We start from the raw sequence: 20,790 nt of genomic DNA, 5'->3' as shown, positions 1-20,790 counted from the left end.
GGGTAATCAAGGGTTTAGTTCATGGTATTCTCTCATCCTTCTAAATGAGAGAGATTAAGAGTGAGTGTACCCAATAGAACAATATAGGCTTGTATGCATTTATCAAATCTTTTGTGGTCTATTATCAAGATTCAGGACTTTGCCCCCATACAAAGTAGGTGAGAATACAATAGAACAGATCCAAATAAATGAGAATCACCTAAACTAAATCTTCTCGTTCATAAAATAAACAAATAAATAAAGGTAAACATGACAATGAATTGAAATTTCAATTAGCGGACATTTGAGAATGGATTACATGGTACAACACTACCATGAAGATGGCAATGTCGGGCGACAATTAGAAAATATACCTCTACTGGCCATAACCACGTGGTGGCGGCGGCGGTCTTCTACTTGCTCCCACTGAGAATTGGTTGCCCGGTTGTTGGGGATGACCATTCCCTCTGCCAACACTCTGGTTTACCGGAACCCATTGATAACCACCAGTGGCTCTGTATGGTTGGTAGCTCCCGAAACTGTTGTATCCTCCTTGCTGATGAAAATAGGCACCCGCTGGTACGGGATTTTGAACTGGAGCAGGAGTTTGAACTGGTACGGGAATTTGAACTGCATGCCGTGGAGGGGCATGTGAAGGGTACCTATTTCCACCATTTTGATGGAACCCTGTTGGGTAGTATCCCTGCATTGAGTGCTCCCTACTCTGGGTGGCATATCGGTTGTTCCTTTCATGCTGAGGTTGTGATCGATTGTAAGCAGCACGTGCAGTAGATGAAGCATATGGTCGACCATAATTACAGTTTAAGTGATTCTGTACAGTAATAGGATTTGAAGACCGGGGTTGACCATGTGTACTTTGAGAAGGATAGCCTGTTCTAGGTGCAACCTTTCTATCATATTCCTGACTATGGTATCGGTTACCTTGGTAAGAGGAAAAATGTGGTCTATGCGCAGCATCATAGGATAGGGGTGGAGCATACTTTCGAACACCATAACCATTCTGACCTGCCTTTAACTGTAAGCTATTAGCCACAAGCCGATGTGCGGCCTCCCCAAGCTGCCGACCAAAAATAGTTCCAGGGCTGTTTTGCCTGTAGGGAGAAACGCGGAAACACCCATAATCCCTTAATAAAATATCAAGAAAATAACAACACAATAGGATCATAATTATAGATAAAGACCCAACTCTATTCATTACCATAGGCAGATGATTTTAAAGAAGAGTTAGCATACCTTCCATTCTCCCATGGCTTCTTCCCAGATTCCTCATGCCACAAAACGGGCTCAGGTTTAAGATCCCTGACCGAAACAGTCTGCAAAAAGATACAAGCAAGGGTGAATTTACACAGCATAATATAGGTACCACTAACGTATCAACGCCATGCCCCATATAGCAATGCTAATAGAATACATAATCACTGAGATCACCTACGGTAAAAAAAAATTGTGCATGTTAATATTAGATTGATGGATTTGAAAGAAGACATTCAGGATTCAAATTCATAAAATATGTAAAGAGGATTTGGTTATTTGAAGACGGATTGAGGGAGACGAGGAAGAAAACATGGAAAAGGTAACAGGTAGGAGATGTATATTCATTATTCAACTAGAACCTTTGTGCAATAGGAATCATTTATCGGATGGATTTCAGACAATTCCCTTCATGTATGTGTACATTTACAACAAATTATACTTCTCAAGTAACTATTTAAATTGCAAACCAAGCAGGCAGAAGGCAACAAAATGTCATAAAGTAAATAGGATGGCAGAACCATACAGAGATAACAGAGGATGATGTTCCCACACTACTCACTAGGCACTAATTTAAGCTCAGTCCAAGAATTTTAAAAGAAGCCACAATCCAGTGGAAGCACAATGACCAAGTAGATAATTTTGAGGTCATTTTCAACAAACTTAAGTCATATTAGGTTTTGGCTTAAAAATAAAAATAAAATAAAAATAAAAATAAAAAAAAGAAGAAAAAGAAGAAGAAGCCTATTAGGTTTATTTAGAAGTGCGTCTCCAAGTTGCAATCCAAGCATATTCACAAGAACCTTACTACCAATTCAAGTTGGGTGCCTGTAAATGTCAGTTAATAAACATGCTCAAAAATCAAGAGTGAATTGATAGAAAATAAAAATAAAAATAAAAATAAAAACTAAAGACTGAATAAAAAGTTTATTAACACGTATTCTATTATTCAATCATATTAGGTTGCTTTGGAAGTTCAATTCCAAATCATTAATCCGATCTTGTTTACAAGACTTTAACCAAAAAGAAAACATGTTCAAAAGGAACTTCAGATGGTTAATGTTCACAAAATGAGCATGAATAAAATGCAGAATTCAGATTTACTAGTAGTAAGACGAATTGATAAATTTTAAATATGTATACATCAATGACAAGGTTGTAGGAACTAGGAACAACAGAGGAGATAAGATGAGACAAAAACAAAATACTAAAGATGGTCCGACAAAGTGTAAGAAATAGTCACCTAAATACCTTATTTGGGAAAATAACTCCAGCTGGTGGTAGAGCTATATGTTTATGAGCATCTGGAAGTCTGTATATAGCACAACTGAACAACAGAGGAGTAACAGGTGAGATAAAAAAATAAAAATAGAAAAAGTAAAAGGAAAAGGAAAAGGAATCCAAGAAGCATTTTATTTTAATTAACCCACTTAAAGATTATCTCTGATTTATTGGAAACTTACATGACTTGATTATCCATAATATCTTCCAGTCCTGCAACAGGTGACCTAAAAATTGGAGGGCAAGGGTCTCCAGCACAAAGTGATATATAACCATTCATCCCATCACTGCATGAAACCCAAAACAATATAAGGAAATACTTCAAGCAATACAAAAGAAAAAAAAAAAAATTAATAGGATTCAAGAGGCCAGCAAACCGCAGTTATTTATATAAAGGACATGATTTAGGAACGATGATGTAGGAGAAGGGATAAAGTCCTGCTATTGCTGAAAAACAACCTCAGACCCTAACTCTGAGCTAGGTTTAGAGGTATTTAAACAATAAAAAAGGGGGAGAAAGGATAGGGGCCAAGTATGCAAATATTTATTATCAAGCAAATCAAAAGATGAGTCTCTTCCCTGCAACCGCAAATTAAAAAATACAAGATACGTGGATTTACACAGACAATCGTAGCAAAGATACAAACTTGCCAACATAGGAACAAATCTGGGGTTCAAAAAACAATTTGCCATCAAACAACACTGAACTTGGGCACGATTCAGGAATGCAGTGAGAAGAATATGAAGTAAAAAATATCCACCAGACAGATTTTGGCATTAAAAAAACATTTTAAAGGTAGAAAAAAAGTTGTGAAAATTAATTTTGAAGTAAAATCATCTTGCAAATAAAAATACTTGTGTAAGGAAAATAATGATCCTTTTGAATTCTGTTGAGAAAATGAGAACTTTAAGAAATTAAATATATGAACTTTTCCCAGGAAATTCGGGATATTTCTTTTGATGTATGAACTATTGGAATATTGGAGTACACCAGCTTTAATTTTTAGACAAGAATGGTAAAGAAATCCAAAAACAATCTAAGGATTTTGTTATCCATGGGAAAAGTAAGTCCATCTTGATAATCATAAAAATAAAAATAGAAAAAACTAATAATCATACCTCAAGGATACTAAGAAAGAAAAATCTTCAGGATATTAAACAATTGATTGACACACCCAAATGGCAAAAGCAACCTCATCTTGAAAACTCGCATTATTTTATGAAATAATCAAACTTAAGCAGCACAGCACAAACCTGGCCCTCGGATCAAGTTGCTCCTTGATTTCAATTCTCTCTTTGTCTGGCAAATGTTTATAACGGTCATCAAGAGAAAATATATATGGAGATAGGGGATGAGATAATGCCACAAAAAGCAAGTCAAACATCACACTGTTCCTCCGTACTTCCTCCTCCTACAAATAGAATAAAATATTTAAATATGAAAAATTGAGACTTTAAGAACCTGGGAAAAGAACACAGTAGCCAAATATGTCTCAGAATTTTCTTTCAAAATACCATACCGTTAAAGTGTGTTCAATTTTTTCAACCTCTGATAGAAGGCGGGATTCATCAATGAAAGGCAATTTGGTAACACCCTTCAAAATAAAAGGCACACAGGAAAAGGTCAAAAGATTCCACAAAACTAGAACATTGACTTCCTGTAAACATATTGCCCATAAGAGAAAAAAAAACAAGAAATTACTATTTTACACATAAAACTCACCTGCCAAGAAAACCGCTTTCCATTCATGTCCACTTCAAAATCTAAAAACAGAACAGAAGTAAACAATTTAAAAAAAAAAAAATTATATTTGCCCCCAAAGAAATATAACTTTTCATTTAGCCAATCATTGAACCTCACCAGTCGGATAAAAATCTATAATTGGTGAGTTAGGATCTGTCATCAATTTCCTATAACGCTCAGGAAGTGCATGGGAGCTACAATGGAACCCAGTAAGAACACAAGTAAGTGATGGAGAATTTATTTTTATATAAAAAATAATAAAATAAAATATAAAAATAATAATAATAAAGTAGCAACAGAAACCTTGCAGCTGGAAAAACCCCCAAAAGCTGATTAAATGGTTTGAATGGAAAACCTAGTTCAAAGCTTATAGACAACTGCCCAAGATCCTTGAGATCAGAAGCAAATGGTGCATAATGATAGGGATAAAACCTGTAAGACAAAATATTGTGCCATGAAGACCTAAAAGAACATATGTAAGACAAGAAAGTATAAACAACAAAGTAATAACACCTTCTGGTAGATAAACAATGAAAGTATAAACAATGAAGTATACACGGAGAATATATTAGAAACAGGATTAAATGCAGAAAACACCACTGGGGTATGCATATTGTGCATATAACACCCCTCTTCTTCTAAAAATACCCCCCTCCTAATGATTTGGTTCAAATCGGTCCCTTCTGTCAAACCTGCCGTTAACCGAGTTATTAAATTAATGAAGGGTAAATTACATTTACCTCCCCTGAGGTTTGGGCAAATCTCACATAGGTGGAGCGTTTGAGGTTTTATTACTGACCTCCCTTTTGACTATAAAAAGTCTATTATACCCTTAAATGTAATATATTTTTATAATACATAATATATATATATATATATATATATATATATATATATATTGATAAGTTAATACATAATACATTATAAAATCTAAAAAATCAATTATTCTCTCTCCACTCTCTCATTACTTTCTCTCACCTCTCCACCACCGACACCCTCTCCTACCACCGCCACCTCCACACGCAGCCGCCACCTTACCACATCTATCTCTTCTCTCCACTTCTTTAAACAGCAAGTTACTTGTACATTAATATATACAAATAATATATATACCTAAAACATAATTTCTCTCTCCTTGATATAAAAACCCATTTTGGGTTCTGTTCATAAGAACCTGCCTTGAGAGGTAATTATCATTGCAATTGATTGGCTCTCTGAAGTTATTGGGGGCATAGTGGCATACACAACCATATATATATATATAAGCTTTACAATTCGGAAATCCCTTCATTTAGAGGTTCATTAAAATCCTATCATGGTTCCTTTCATCTCAATTCGATGGACACGCAGACGATGTCGTCACCATCGAGATCTTTGGCGAGGGCCATATTGCCGTCAACCACAAGCTCGTCGACGCTGACTTCTTCAACTCCTTCGAGGACGATTTTGACGACTCTGATATCAATTGAAAACTACCGCCAGTCATCAATCATTCTATTTCTGGAGTTTTGTTTGGTAAGATTGTCTCTTCTAATGCTTATTTTGACGGAATGATGAAAATGCAAAGTTTAGAACTTTAGAAATCATCTTCTGTTCTGGATATGTGTGTGCTTGAATATATTAAATATACAAATTTTACTCTTATTTTAGATGTCTAATAAATTATTTATATAGTTGTTGGTATCATTGGATATCTGGATTTCTATGAAATTTAGAGATTTCTGTTGTTTAGTGTTACGTTAATTATGCTTGAAGAATTAATGGTGACTGGTGGTGAGAATCTATTATTTACTGTTTCTCTAAGAATTAATAATATGTGTATACATATATATTTATATATAGTTCTGCTGGGTTTTTTTTTTCAACAGTTCTCATGTGTAAGCCAGTGCAATCTTGTAAAGGAGTGTAAGAATGAGTGTAAGGGTAATTTGGTTATTTTGTAAAATTTCTTTGCAAGTTCTGATGGGGGGGGGGGGGGGGGGTCAAAGTAATAAATTTCAAACGCTCCACCTGTGTGAGACTTGCCCAAACCTTAAGGGAGGTCAGTGTAATTTACCCAATAATTTTTTTTTTTGATAAGTGCAATTTACCCAATAAGGGCTTGGCTTATACGACGCCGTGTCCTGTTGGCATTATAGACCCAAACGAATCGCTTGTCCTCTCTACGTTTCTCTCTTTACATCATCATCTCTCTATGTTTCTCTCCTTACATCCTCCGTTTCTCTCTCTACATTCTATGCTAGGAAGCACGGACACTCCAAAATGGGCGAAGAATCCGTGTCCAACACGTGTCGGACACGCCAAAAAATGTGTCTGGAATTTTTTTATTTTTTTCAATTTTCGGACACGGCTGGGACACGCCACGGACACGGCTCAGACAGCTCGGACACACTTTTCTGGGATTTTTTTTTTTTTTTTTTAATTTTTAATGCTGATATGTTCTATTTTTTGTTTTGTACTACCCTAAAGATGCTGATATATATATATACTAACCTAAAGATGCCACAATTCGCCGTATCCGCGTCCTAAAGATGCTGATATATATATATACTAACATATCAGTGATATATATATATATTCCAACCTAAACATATCAGTGTTTTTTTTTTTAAAATTATTAATGCTGATATATATATATATATATATATATATATATACTATTCGCCGTGTCCGTGTCCTAATTTTTTTGGATTTGCCGTGTCGCCGTGTCCGTGTCGTGTCGTATCCGTGTCCCGTATCCGTGTCCGTGCTTCTTAGATTCTATGTTTATCTGTCTACATCGAATGTCATTTTGCTTGATCTAAGGCCTCGTAATCACCATTAGAAGACAAAGATCAACTTGTCTTGTGATTCTTGAAGACCAACTCTATAAACTTATACTCTGATTCTTGAAGAACAAAAGTTTGATACCAGACCTGTCAATGGAATTCCAGAGTACTCACATTGCAGAAGTATTCTTGGGCTTTCAGAGTGGTGGAGATTCGACTAACGAACTAAAGCCTACTAAATTTGAGTTTTCAGAGTGATCGAATTTTTCCTACTAAATTCAGTGTTCAAATTTAGGTTGTCTTCAAATTTGGGTTGTACTTTGTTGGACAAATTTTAATTTGGGATTTAAGCCAATTCTGACCATAAAGATGGAGTTTGGATAATGAAGATAAAAGTAGAACGAACTTAGTCGACCATTAATACACCTATTTCATATATATTTTTAAACCTTATGTTGTTACAATAATCTAACATTTAAAAGCATCTCAGAGGAACATAAAAGAAATACCACTGCATATTCTTAAATTAAAGAAGTAATATATTTGAAAAGGAAATAGAAACTACCATAGAGATGTGCAGTGAAGTCAAGGTTGCATAATATGAGGATTGGAGTTAAAAATAAAACTGAAAGAGAAAATGAGAGAGAGTGAGAGAGGCTAGGTCTCAACTTGCTAGCGGTTGAGTTTCTTCTTCTTATAATTTTTTTAAAAACAAAACTTCAGTTTGTTGACTTACATAACATAATTTTATTCAAGTATTTCAGTTCAAAAAGTACTCATCAAGTTCAGGTGCTCACTTTTTTTATTAATTATCATTTTCCCTAATTAACTAAATAAAAATATTTTAATGACAACAATTTGTAATGCAAAACTCGGTGCATGTTTGAAACAAGAAGTGCATTGCATCTTATGGTCCAGACTACCAGTGATTAAGCAATTATAAGTACCCAGGGCGCTGCCTAGGCTAGAATTTGATAACGATGGGTAGAGTCGAACATTAAAGCTTCAACATTTAGAAGTTTCTGTGCATCATGGATCATTAATTCTTTATGCATTGAGCAGAGTTTATATTAACACATATCATCAATTCTTTATGCACTGAGCAGAGTGAGCCAATTGGGAGGAGGGTGTGTGCGAGAGAGAGAGAGAGAGAGAGAGACTCAACAGCCATTAGCAAGAAGTTACAAGTCTATTGCATAGAATAAGGAGAAAAGTTTACCACTGCCACGAACAAACCCCTTCGTAATAATAGTGCATAACCCAACATAAACCTTCTGTGTATTTCAAAACCTACCAAAGGGAAATAAAATTTTTGGTTAACCCACTTAAACTAAAACACGAGCTTTATCACTTCAAAGAGATGCAGTAGAACGCAACTGCAAGAAAGAGCCACTACAAAGTACTGGTCATGTCAGAGATCAAAAAACTCTCCAAAGATTCCAAATGATATCACTAAACCCCGCAATCAAAGTTTTCATTCTAGTACCATCAGAAAATCCAACCCCAATACATCTACTCTTATGATTTTAGTTTCAAGAAACAATTTATGAATGTCACCTGCAAGTGAGAACGAGAAAGAGATCCTAAATTACAATCGACAAGTGCAAATTTTCTGTTTAAATGTTTAAGATTGCATTCCCTGGTTCATTGCAAAAAGTTGGTAGTTAACTCCAATTAACACACACTCTTAAATTAAGACACAATCTTTCAAAAACGATTGCTCATCGTGGAATACGCTCACAAGGAGGACCAGTTCAGATTAGACTTTAAATGGGAGACTTCATCTACTTAACCACAAGCACCCCACAAAACAAACAAACAAATAAATAAATAAATAAAGGCAGCTTCAGCATGTGGAACCCCAAAAAATATACCCAACCAAGAAAATTAGGAAAGGTGGCAGCAACAATGGTTGCTTAGGTGTCAGCAGATGGTGCACCTATGGTGATGCCAACATGTGTCAACCATGGGGAGGAGTTTTGGATTGCCCATGAATCCTCCTCCTGCCCAAAATCCATATTGACCACATAGCCTATCCTTCAACAATAAAATGCACTGGATACACATGAACTTAATGGCACCGACAGACTTAATGCTTGCACATACAATTTAGCCTGCTCCCATGGAAACTTTTGAGGCACCAATTTAGCAACCATTTCAATATTTTTACAGGAAATGGTAGGATCAATAGGGCTTCTTTCAAGTATAGAAATCTAATGGAATAAGCTTATCCAAAGAAGTTGAGGTGGTCAAAACCTTCAATAAACTTAGAACCATCACACCAAGCTATTCATGAAATCTGCCAATAGCAACTTATTAAAAAAACCTTATAGCTTTTACTAAAAAATAAATATAAAATAAATAAATAAAACTCTTCCTTTTCAGGTGAAACTTTTTTTTCTTTTTTCTTTTTTGATAAGTAAAATATCTTTCAGGTGGAACTTGACCAGATCAATTCAGTAAACTATGTGGCTAGAAAAGTTTCTCAATTGTTGCAGCAGGGATTTATGTTATCAGTTATCAAAAATTCTACTCAACTAAACCCAAGTCAATGATACCAGACAAACTAATGACAACCATATTTGCGCAAATTTGTCGTGTAAATGTTCACAAAACATACTGACAAACTCTCTTTTGTTAGTCAGGGACCGAGTGGGATAAACAAAGAGTCAAACTACGACCTAACTGTTCAATAATAATTATTACTCCTTTCATATATTCAACATCAATGGTAGTTAAGTTCAAGTAACTTACAACATCTTTACGTATTGTTTCAAGTTCCTCGGGAGTTTTTGCAGAAAACTTTTCTTCATAGTATCTCTCTTTCCACCCCTGTTCTCCCAATTTGACCTGATAAAAGGACATCAAGAAGAAGAAGGGGAAAAAAGAAAAAAGAACCCAAGATGAATCATATAAGTGGTAGCATATATTCAGATATAGCTCTTTTAGTCATTATAGATTCTAAATATTTATCTCCAAAATTACAAGAAAATTCAAAACAGAAGGCAATAACGTAAGGTTGACTCATTTAATCTCAAAAATTTTCTTTGGAGATTAAAAGAAAACTCTACTGTGCATGCAACATAAACACTGGCCTTCAGAATAGCCCACATCTCAGCATGACTGAGTTACTGAGTTCCACTCCACAATTGCATGACTTCCCACACTTCTTTGAAAAAATAGATTCAAGTCCTTTTATCCATGTTCTTGAATCATGCATATACATACAATTGGAATGACATTCTTATATTGCACATATAGCCCCTCAGATTTTTTTGCAGATGTATACTATGAATAAGCTTTATCAAAAGCTTCGATTCAGCCATAACATGTAATATTAGAAATGCAAAACACAAGTTTATCATATGATACAATAATGATTTCGACTACCTAAATAGTTCATTCTTTTAGGTAGCCTTCGATTTTAAAAGTAAAGTTTCAGGATGCATAATTTGGCACTGGTTTCGGATACCAAACATATCTTTAATAAAGTCCCAAACATCTAAGCAGATATGAACACCACATATGAACAGAAGACATGGTATATATTAAAACTGACCAACATACATCTGTGAGTACATACCTTGTCTTCATCTTGATTTTCAGAGTTAAAAACATCAGACTTTTCACGAAGTATCCGCTTTAGCTTTGCTTTCAGTTCTTCTTTGTTTTCACATTCTTCTGACTGAGAACAGACACACACAGAGAGAACATAACTCAGTCAAAAGCATTTTAACATGTGGAAGAGAAAAAGAATAAAACGATAACAAGTAATAATACTAATAATGATGATAAATTCAATGTTAGCACCCTGTTTCCAAAACTCAAAACAACTATGATGCTAACCCATGGAAAATTAGTACTAAAATATGGATGGAGTCAGAATTACATTAAAGTGCCTCTCCTGAAGCAGTAAAACATACTTCTATTTCTATACTATTCTCTGCTTCAACAATAGCAGCACCAATGGTGGTCCCAGAAGACAAACGTGCAATTTTTTTTGCCCGGACACAGGCACCTCTACCATCAGATATCCCTGACTGCTTACTCTGAATATCAAGAGTTGACATACCCGCAGTAACATTCCCAAGTGAATTTTCAATTTTCACACACGTCGAACTCACTGGACGGTATTGTTGATATGGTGAAGGTGAAGGACCCAAAGCAAGACGAGAACCATGATACCGAGCAACAGGAACAAGAGATTCAGGTTTGAGTTTAGGTTCTGCATCATCCCCTCTTTTTGCTTGCGACTTTTCACGCTTGATTCTTTCGGCTTGCCTCTGAACAATGAAAGCAAAATATAATGATAATATTGGTTTCACTTCACAAGAATAGCAGGCATTACAATAGCTACATCCTATGTCACTGATGGGATGCCCTCATTCTACATTAGCATAAATGCATTGATAGGTAGCCACTGGCAGAAGAACTCACAAATGAAAGTATAATATTAATGGTAATGCTAAAGTATTGATGAACAGAATAAATATAAAAGGCAGTGCTATGCCACAGCCAGTGATACTTCCGTGTCAGTTTGCACAATCGTAATCTCGATCCAACAATACAAACTAATCAAATCCATCAAGATCCTAAGAAAAATAAGAGTAATAAGTTTGTGGTAAGATCGCCAAAAATTGCAGAAGATAGTAGGATCACCATAGGATCGTTCATGTATACAAAAAATAAATAAAAACCAATAATTTGTTTCCTTTAACCTTTTGTCAAAAATGTTGGTTGTTGTGGGTATGTAGTTGGTATTTGGATTGCACTAAAAAAATTTCTTGGTTTCATTCATTAAAATGTAATTTGGTATTATAAAACATACATTTTTGTAAGGAAACTGATAATAGAAGAATCTAAAACTTGATCTTCTAGTCTACCTTTTGAGTATATTAACAAAGGTATCTGCATGAACGTGTCCATGCTATTTTTTGTGTTTTAGACTTGTTCTCTATCTATTTTAAGGATTCTTTACTTATACATGCAGTTTTAGTGTTCTTTTTTCCCTCATTTTAAAGGATCTTACAATCTTCGATCCGATCATGCGGACCCCTAATCAATCCGACATAGAATCTCGATCCTAACAGCCTTGGATTTGCAGCACTTGGCTGCACACTGTCATATAATCTTACAAAGAGATTGCTGCTAAAGCATTCGACAAAATGAAACTATGATGTGAAAAACAAACTTATAAGTGTAATAAATTTAACAAAAAAATAACTGGGATATATTGGCAAGATCCAGACATTGGAGAAGACCACAGTGCAAAAGGGGAAAAAACAATCATTCAAGGAAAGTCAAAATTTTCAGTAATGCCACCTCATTGAACTACAAAGCAAAAAGTGGACATCTAATGGATGAAGGCAACCATGTCATTGCTAAAACAACTCAAACCTGATGCAACCTAGCTCTTTTCTGGAATATTTTATCTTCATATGATCCCACAGCCTGAATGAAATGCTCGACCCTGCTCAGATTTGGCTGACATATGGAAAGAGAAACAATGATGGAAATTAAAACTATCCTTCAAGCGTGTTAAAAAATGAAGCGAATTGCAATCTTGGTAATCTGGCCTAGCCATATTCAATAAAATACCTTGCTTGAGTCAGTCAAATACCCACCCAATGCCCTGAATTCTTTCTTATATATAGCCAGAAGCAAGTTTATTGCACCCTATAAAAATTTAAAAAAAAACACAGAATCGTATAGATTATTAGAGTATAAGAATAAATCCTGAAAGTATTTGACAGCAAATAGCAATCTTAGCAGTACATTGAAAGAATGTATTTTGTTGGTGGTTTAAAAGCCCATCAACATGCTGGCATATCCATTGATGTATCTAATATCATGAACCAGAAAATAATAATCTCCATTGATATATTCAGCAATAAGGATATCATTCCTGAATACTTTATTTTGTTATTTTGTTGAAATTAAGATAAAATACAGAAATGTTAATCTACATTTGGAAGTCCTCCATGGAAATTTTGTTATTCGAAAGTTCATCCATATTAAAATGTCTGCATTTAAACTTTCTTGTTCAAATGTTAATCTACATTTGAATTTCTGTGGAATATTTTTCGTTTTAAAGCAAGACAAAGCATCATGTTAATCAAACAAGACAGTTAAGAGTTTGCAGTCATAATAGTATCACAAAGAATATTAGAGGCATTGTCAAAATGCACTAAACTTCTCTAACTCAGTTTGTTGTATTCCATAATTGACTGTGTGTGGAAGGTGGTTCTGGAAGTTAAAGTTTGCTGCCAAATCAAATGACTGAGTGGCATGAAAAAAAAAAAAAATTAAAAGACAAAACAGACCTCGCGAATTTCCAGCGTGGGCATATGGGGTAAAAAATCATTGCCGACAAAGAAGCACATAAAGACAAAATCATCAACAATGCGCTCAAGATCAATCTTGAAAGGAGGGTTCGGAATTCTCATCTCATATTCCAAATACTCTCTAAGAGTCCAAATGTTGAGAAACTGCAAACGACACCCAAATTAGGTAAGCAAACATCAAACCAGGTAAAAGCACTAACACACCTACTACTTTTACGTGTAAGGATCAAAGCTAACCTGATACGGCTTCTTGGGCACAGCATCACCTTCACCTTTCTCATCAAATTCCCCTACCTTTCTCTTTGCCTTTCCTTCACACTCTGCAGCTAAATGACCCATTTGACCACATAGGAAACATTTGTCTTGTTGTCCTGGGGTGAATACAACCTGGCAACCAAATTGCAGGAGCATGTCTGTTATCTGTTAAAATTTGAAGAGAACACTGACAACAAACCGCATATAAACCCAATATTTTCCATCCTCTTAGTTTTGTAATAGTAAACTTTTTGCAATGGAAAAATCAGCAAGTATAGAATGCTAATAATAATAAAATACTAAAAGATCCACCAAAAGTAAAATACAAACCTCCCTGAGGATTGAAAAATGAACCTCATGGGTAGCCAAAGCCAACATGATTAAATCAGCATCCTGTTATGTAGCAACATTAGAATGATAGAATCCAATAATAATAGTCTAAAACAATAGAAACAAAGCATAACAGGGAGAATAGTTGTTAAATACAATCACAGAAATGTTGAAGTAGAAGAATCACCAAACCATAAAGGCAATGGCGCGTATTTGGATCATAACCAGGAAGATTTCTTTGAAGACGAATATACGACATAATTTTGTGTTCCCCTTCACCAGGAACATTTGCATCAGAAAGGATAACCTTCAAAAGAACAGAATGATAAGCAAATCCTAGAGCACTAATCCTTCTTCACCACAACACGCACTAGAGGACAAGCAAACCATTATATTCGCAAAAGAAATCAATGAAAACTGCACCAGAACTTAACTTGAAAAATACCTTAACAGATTTCCATCCAGGGTCATTGTTTAGTCTAAGATGAATGTAGTACTGCAAAGCAATTGACAAAACAGCCATGAATTCAGTTCCAGGTGTGATAACATTAGAATCACAAACTTGGGAATCCTGTTTTGGGGGAAGCTTTCTGCCTTCTTTTTCAAACTCCTCCCTTAACTTTTCTTCTTCAGCTGCCTTCAAAAAGAAGTCACAAATCAAAATTAGCTATATTTTATATTATAAGCAGGTAAATAAAGAATGTATAGGATAGGCGTATACTGCATCTGCTGCATCTTTGGCTGCTCTAAAACGCCTAGACCGCTGCTGATTCATCTTAGCTCTTGGGGCAACGCCATCTACCAGATTTTTCAAGATAATGAATATCACATGACGCATGTCAATTTTTATCAACTTCCAAAGTAAAATTACAAAGTACTTCCACCTTATTACCCACCAATAGCCATGTATAACAGTTTGCGAGGCCGCACCATCACAAAAAGTCTATCTATGTAATCGAACATGCACTGAAACACCTCATCGAATGTGGTTGGAGAAGGCTGGATTGAAAGAAATAAGTTATTTTATAAATATCTGTTGAAGTATAAGATAAAACGAAATAAAAAATAACATTTTTGTGCACAAATAAGATGAAGCAAAGCATAATTCAGAATTTTGATAACAATACACAATTATAATTAGTTTATTTACTTAAGTCTCACAATTTTGCATGTGCTTTGATATCAGTCATTTTGGCTCAGTCCCATTTTTAATCTAAACCATCGACTGACTAATAGAAGTTAACACGAGTTAGTTAAACATTGGTTGAGAAACGGTTGGGATTAAAAGATAGGGCTAATCCCCAATTATTCTTTCAAAATTGAAAAGGGTTCAATGTCAAAATGTATTTTTTTATTAAAAATAAAATTAAAAAAAAGGCCTTGGCCATAATCATTCAAACTTTTTTTTTTTGGGGGGGGGGGGAGTCCGTTAAGTTTTTTGCTAAAAATATTATGTTCCTTGCAGCGACCTTGTAGGCGGATGCAAGAGGCACTGGCAGGCTACCACACCGAGCTACAGTTGCACAGTCCCACATCGCCTGGGTAAGGAAATGGTGAAGTGCTTATATGTGGTAATGTTATCTCCAATTGGTATGAGGCCTTTGGGGATAAAAATCAAGTGCAAAACCGTACGGACAATATCATATCATGTGGTGGAGTGGATCGTTCCAAATGGTATCAGAACAAAGCTCAACCGGAAGTGTGCCGACAGGGACGTTAGGCCTCCCGGGGGGTGGATTGTGGCGACTTTGTGGGTGGGTGTATAGTTGTTAAAGGAGCGCCTAGGCTCCAAAAAAGCCCCAGGCTCATCAAGGCTCAAGTAGAGCACCTCAACCTACTACAGCCAGGCCCTTTAATCAAGGTCATGCTTTTTAGTAGGCCCCAGGCTCAAAAAAGACACGTCTTGTATTTTTTAATCATTTATTCATATCATTTTCTTCTGAGACTTTAACCCCTGACCTCCATTTGGAAAGTAAGAGGCTGATACTGCTAGACCACTAGTCCGTTGGTATTTTCTTTTTTACTTGACGACTAGTAAATTAAAAGGTTCTATATCATATATCGTATTGTTTAACCCTATGCAATATTTGACAAAGTGCATAAATTTATGGTTCACTACTCACATTAACTGCAATTACTACTTGATTATGAATAAATATATTAAATATGCATTAATATATACACGCGCCTTACTTTAATCAGGTTCACGCCTTATACTGCGCCTTGCATTTAGGCTCCAGAAAGCCTTTGATGCCTTAGTGCGCCTTGAGCCTTTAACAACTATGAGCGGGTGCAAGAGGCACTGGCAGACTACCACACTGGGAGAGCTACAGGTGCACAGTCCCATATCGCCTGAGCAAGGGAATGGTAGAGTGGGTCGTTACAATCCTTCGAATTTTGTTTAAATATTTTTTATTTATTTTAACTGTAAAAAAATCAATTGGGTTTATATTCTAAAGTTCTCCATTATTGATTTTTCAATTTTTCTTTCAAGCATTACAAAGAATATATATACTCAAGTTTCTTTATAGTATTGAAGTTCTTTTTCTTATTTGGGAGATGTTTGAGTTCTCTAATACCACTAAAGAGGTATTTAAATATTTTATTTCATTAAGTGATCACAACATGATATCTAGTAAAATATTAAAAATTAAAATAGAAGGTAAAGTTTTGCCATCTTCGTGCCTATAGAGATCTTTTTTTTGAAAGCATTCTATCTGCATGATGCTCTCCCTTTGTATAATATAACGCTAAAATTTATAATTAGCTTATAAGATGAGAATATAAATAATTATACTCTATTTTAATTAATTGTTTTTAGTCTTTCTGCATATATTACTTTATGTAAAATCCTTCATGTATATTACTTTATGTACAATGCAATGCTTATGGATGGTTTTTTCTTATATATAAAATAAAGTCTTATTATCTGTACTAAAAACCTCAAAAAACAAAAAAGAAAAAAAAAAAAATCATAAAAGTATATGAATTGGACAAATCAGGTTCAGATTTGAATTTCAGAACTTCAACTTGTTTGATGGCTGGATTTAATACTTAAGTCATGTACTTATGCCAATATGCACACTAGTTAACTAATCCAACCATTTGTTACTTGTAAAAATTTCCAAACACTACTTTTCAAATTTATTTTTATTTTTATTTATATAATAAACAGCACTCTTTAATTGATTTTTTTTTATATATATAAGTAAAAATACTCTTTAATTTATTTTTTCCCCCTATTTTAAAGACATTGACTTAAGTCAAACAATTTTACATGTTTATTACATTGTCACCTTCCAACAAGTAAAATCAGGAATCAGCTCCTTCTTAACCTTAATATTAATAAATAAATTCCTTGGGTCAACTAAGGATTGATTAATTAAAAGTAACATAAATTAGATCCTTAATCATCTTTTATGCAACATTGTGGTACTTGGGTCCAAATAACTGTAATAATAATAAATATGAAAACCCCTCATACTATTCAACTTCTGCAACTCCTTGATTGGGCTCCTATTGTGTATATCATGTTTTTTACTTCTTTTGTCAGTCAATAAAACTTATCCTTATCTAGCAAAAATAAAATCACTGGAACCAAATTTTCATGATGCTAAAATTAGTCACAAAGTTTAGACAGATAAGTTGTAGACTATGAACATGCACACATAAAAACACAAAGAAAAAGCATACGGAAAAAACAATTGAAAGAGAGATAGAAAGAGTAAATAATGCAACTCTATTGGTAAAGCTAACAGCATTTCAAAGAATGTAATCATTTTTTTTGCTCAATTCATGTTAATATTTTCAAAAACCCAACCACTTATTTTTTCACAAGGACACAACTGACAAAACACCACCAAACGTCTCATCGAATTTCACCATTTCAGAAATGAAATGCAACTAAAAACAAATAAAAACATCAACCACACAACAAAGCTTCAAATTCGTGACAAATAGAATGAAAAACCAGAGATGAAATTGGTACCCGGTCTTCGGGGTGAAAGCAAGGGTGTATAATATTATTCATGTCGAGATAGAGATTGTCATATTCGAGCTTGTTAGGGTTAGGTTTACTCGTGTCGACCGGAATTGTAACTCCGTCGATCACAACCGGTTCCTCCTCAACCACATCCACCACCACCTTTGGATACTTCTCAGCTAACCATCGATAAAACGCCGGAACTCCCATCGCAGACCAACACTCACGCAAGCTTTAAGCTATCTTCGATCAAACCTTCCTCAAACTCAAAACTCAAACAAACAATAGATACAACATAAATATAACAATTAATGAAGAATACAACTCCAATGCCAGAGAGATAACTAAAACGAACAATAGATAGAACTCAAACGAACAGGAGAGAGAATATGCGAATATTAGAAATGGCGGTTTGATGCGAGTCAATGTTGGCGGTGACGGCAAATTAGGGCACGAAACAAAATAGTATGGCGGTTTGATGCGAGTCAATGTTGGCGGCGACGGCAAATTAGGGCACGAAACAAATAGTAGGACAGAGTGCCCTTTTCGAAGGGAGTGGAAGATATTTTGAAGAAAACGAGGGGTGTTTATGTCTTTGTGTACGAAGATAGTGAGTCGATCGGTTGGTCCTAATTTCTGGTTTGCGTACGGTTTACTATATTAGTAAATGTTGTGGACTATTCCTGTAAAGTAGTTGATATTTTTTTTGGTAAAAAGTAGTTATGGATATTTTTAGATAATGATATTTTTGGACTCATCTTTAATGTTAAGTCAACTCAAAAAATAACAATAATAAATCTATCGAATCTACTTGATATTAGGGACATAAATTTTTTTTTTTTTTTTTTTTTTTTTGAAATGCAATTTTATCTAATTAAATCACATGTTATTATATTTTTTTCCTTCCTAACTCTACTTAGTTAATTTTAATTCTATGTTCTTAGCGTCATTGTATAATTAAATTATGTTGTTCTTCTTAGCTAAGGTGTTGTTTGATAAAAGTGAAAATTAAATACTGCAAATTTTAATAACTGAATTTTAAGTACAAATTTTTTTTTCGTGTTAATTAAAAAATAAATATTTTTAATAATTTTTGAAAAATTTCAATATTCATTGTTAAGTGATGTACCGTTACTTAAAATTTTACTCATTTTAAATAACACTTGCCATTTTTAATAATGTTCAAATTGCGATTATTAAACAACAGATTAAATTATTAAACAGCAAATTAAATTATTAAATGGCAAACACAATTAGTGGTTTTTTTTTGCACATAACCAAACCATCTTAACTAATATTCTTTTAATTTTTTTTATCAAGAATTCATGTTACTTAAATCAGTGCATAAATGTTTTTTCAACTCTAATTCTATCTTCCATTTTTTTTCCCCCTCTTCTCATGCATATCTCACCACATGCACTTTATGCATAAGTTGATTCTTAGTAATCCAACATATATTATGTACTAGTAAGAATAGTTGGTCTTGAAAAAAAAGAAATGTTCTTCCCTTTTTTCTTTTCTTTTTTTTTTTTTTTTTCCTAAATTGTTTTCTTAATCTGCATATTCTATATGTGTAAATTAATTTAATCCAAAAAATATCACTCTCTCTTTCTCTCTCTCTATATATATACTTATAAATAGACTTACATGTATGTATGCTATATTGTAAATATATGTTATAGTGTACAATACTATAATGTGTCGCACTGAAAAAAATTTCTAACTCCGTCCATGAATGATAGGGCATTTTATAATAATTTTTATGAGAGTAATGCTACCAAATACCGATTGGTATTTTAACAAGAACACAATCTCTCTCTAAGATGTTAAATTCAATGATAATCTTATCTTGGCAACAAAAATCATAGACAACTTTATTTTTATTTGGACGATACTTGCCTAATCACCGGTGAGTAAGCAGTTCATACTTACCTTGATGCGGCCCAAAATTAATGTAACACGTTCCCTATAATATAAAATAATAAAAATTAAAATATTTTAAAGGTTATCTGGATCAAACCCAATATGATCCAAATCTAACTCTTTCTCCCCCTATTCTTTCCCAAGAAGTGAATGAGAAGGAGATTTTTGTCGAAAAAAAACATTTTAAGCTAAAATTCTTAAATAAAATAATATTACAAGATACAAACAAAGCTCTAGATGATTAATAGAAAAAATAACTATAGATATTTGTTTGACAAGAAATAAGCAATAACAAACAATCTATCCTGCAATCAACAAATCATCTATCAAATCATGCGAACAAGATTTTTTGTAATTGGGTGTACTTTAGGTAAAAACAATTGATAAATATATATAAAGATTACACCTTAAACCATGAAAGATAAAAGTCAACACTTTCTGTATTGGCAAATTAGGGTTTCAACGGAGTAGTTTGAGAGAGAGAAAGAAAGGGAAGAGAGTTAAATTAGGATTTGATTTGCATCCTTTTAGATTAACCCAGTAAGCATTTAATTTTTTTAATTTTCTATTTTAGGAAAACTTGTCACATTATTTTTGCCGCACATCAGGAGTAAGCATGAACTTCTTATTGAGTATTGCCCTTTTTATTTTATAATTAAACTACTAATTTAGGATGTGTATCTTAATTTTGATTTATTCAATCTTTTAGATGGCTTGGCAAGTTGAGTTTTACACATATCAAATTTTCATACTTGGATAGACTTGTGCAAAATAAGGAGCCCAAACACTTGTCCCATCTGCAAGAATAAGAGGCCCAAACACTTGCAATGACTCTGGAGGAAAAGCCGAAAAGTGCTTTTGTTCCGATGAGCCCAACATTCTATTTCACTTCTCAGCAGTTACCCCTGTTTT

General features: G+C 34.1%; 1 protein-coding gene and 1 long non-coding RNA gene across 8 annotated transcripts; both read right to left on the bottom strand.

Annotated features, from left to right (window-relative positions):
• Positions 1-67: 67 nt before the first annotated feature.
• Positions 68-18,441, bottom strand: LOC132280184 (5'-3' exoribonuclease 3). Of its 7 annotated transcripts, none has more exons than XM_059782328.1 (23): positions 17,962-18,439; positions 14,870-14,972; positions 14,695-14,771; positions 14,419-14,610; positions 14,161-14,280; positions 13,974-14,036; positions 13,626-13,775; positions 13,368-13,532; positions 12,643-12,720; positions 12,442-12,528; positions 10,968-11,327; positions 10,628-10,729; positions 9,799-9,894; positions 8,264-8,334; positions 4,580-4,708; positions 4,394-4,470; positions 4,256-4,296; positions 4,053-4,127; positions 3,787-3,944; positions 2,715-2,819; positions 2,503-2,578; positions 1,234-1,313; positions 68-1,091 (listed from the first exon to the last, which is right to left on the bottom strand). In XM_059782328.1, the coding sequence occupies exons 1-23, from the start codon at positions 18,163-18,165 to the stop codon at positions 356-358; spliced, it is 3,345 nt and encodes a 1,114-aa protein (XP_059638311.1). In that variant the 5' UTR covers positions 18,166-18,439; the 3' UTR covers positions 68-355. The 7 variants fall into 7 exon arrangements, with proteins under 7 accessions (XP_059638311.1, XP_059638312.1, XP_059638314.1 ...); XM_059782329.1 differs by having other exon boundaries at positions 14,166-14,246; XM_059782331.1 differs by lacking the exon at positions 17,962-18,439 and adding an exon at positions 16,167-16,311 and having other exon boundaries at positions 14,858-14,972.
• LOC132280186 (uncharacterized) lies at positions 6,553-8,257 on the bottom strand. Its single transcript, XR_009471490.1, has 2 exons — positions 6,832-8,257; positions 6,553-6,769 (listed from the first exon to the last, which is right to left on the bottom strand). It is a non-coding gene; the product is annotated as an uncharacterized LOC132280186 (long non-coding RNA).
• Positions 18,442-20,790: the final 2,349 nt, after the last annotated feature.

The sequence above is a fragment of the Cornus florida genome, unplaced genomic scaffold, assembly GCF_030987335.1.
Source record: "Cornus florida cultivar Cherokee Brave unplaced genomic scaffold, ASM3098733v1 CherokeeBrave_3.0.0_Hap2_Chr10, whole genome shotgun sequence".
NCBI classification, from domain to species: Eukaryota; Viridiplantae; Streptophyta; class Magnoliopsida; order Cornales; family Cornaceae; genus Cornus; species Cornus florida.
This window is presented reverse-complemented; position numbering and strand designations above follow the sequence as displayed.

Bases quoted from the DNA above. Each gene is read 5' to 3' on its own strand.
- LOC132280184 (XM_059782328.1), bottom strand. From the start codon at position 18,165: ATGGGAGTTCCGGCGTTTTATCGATGGTTAGCTGAGAAGTATCCAAAG. The intron at 14,973-17,961 runs GTACCAATTTCA...CTTTCAATCCAG, and splicing joins GCTTTCACCCCGAAGACCGG to CCTTCTCCAACCACATTCGA. The intron at 14,772-14,869 runs GTGGGTAATAAG...AAAATCTGGTAG, and splicing joins ACTGTTATACATGGCTATTG to ATGGCGTTGCCCCAAGAGCT.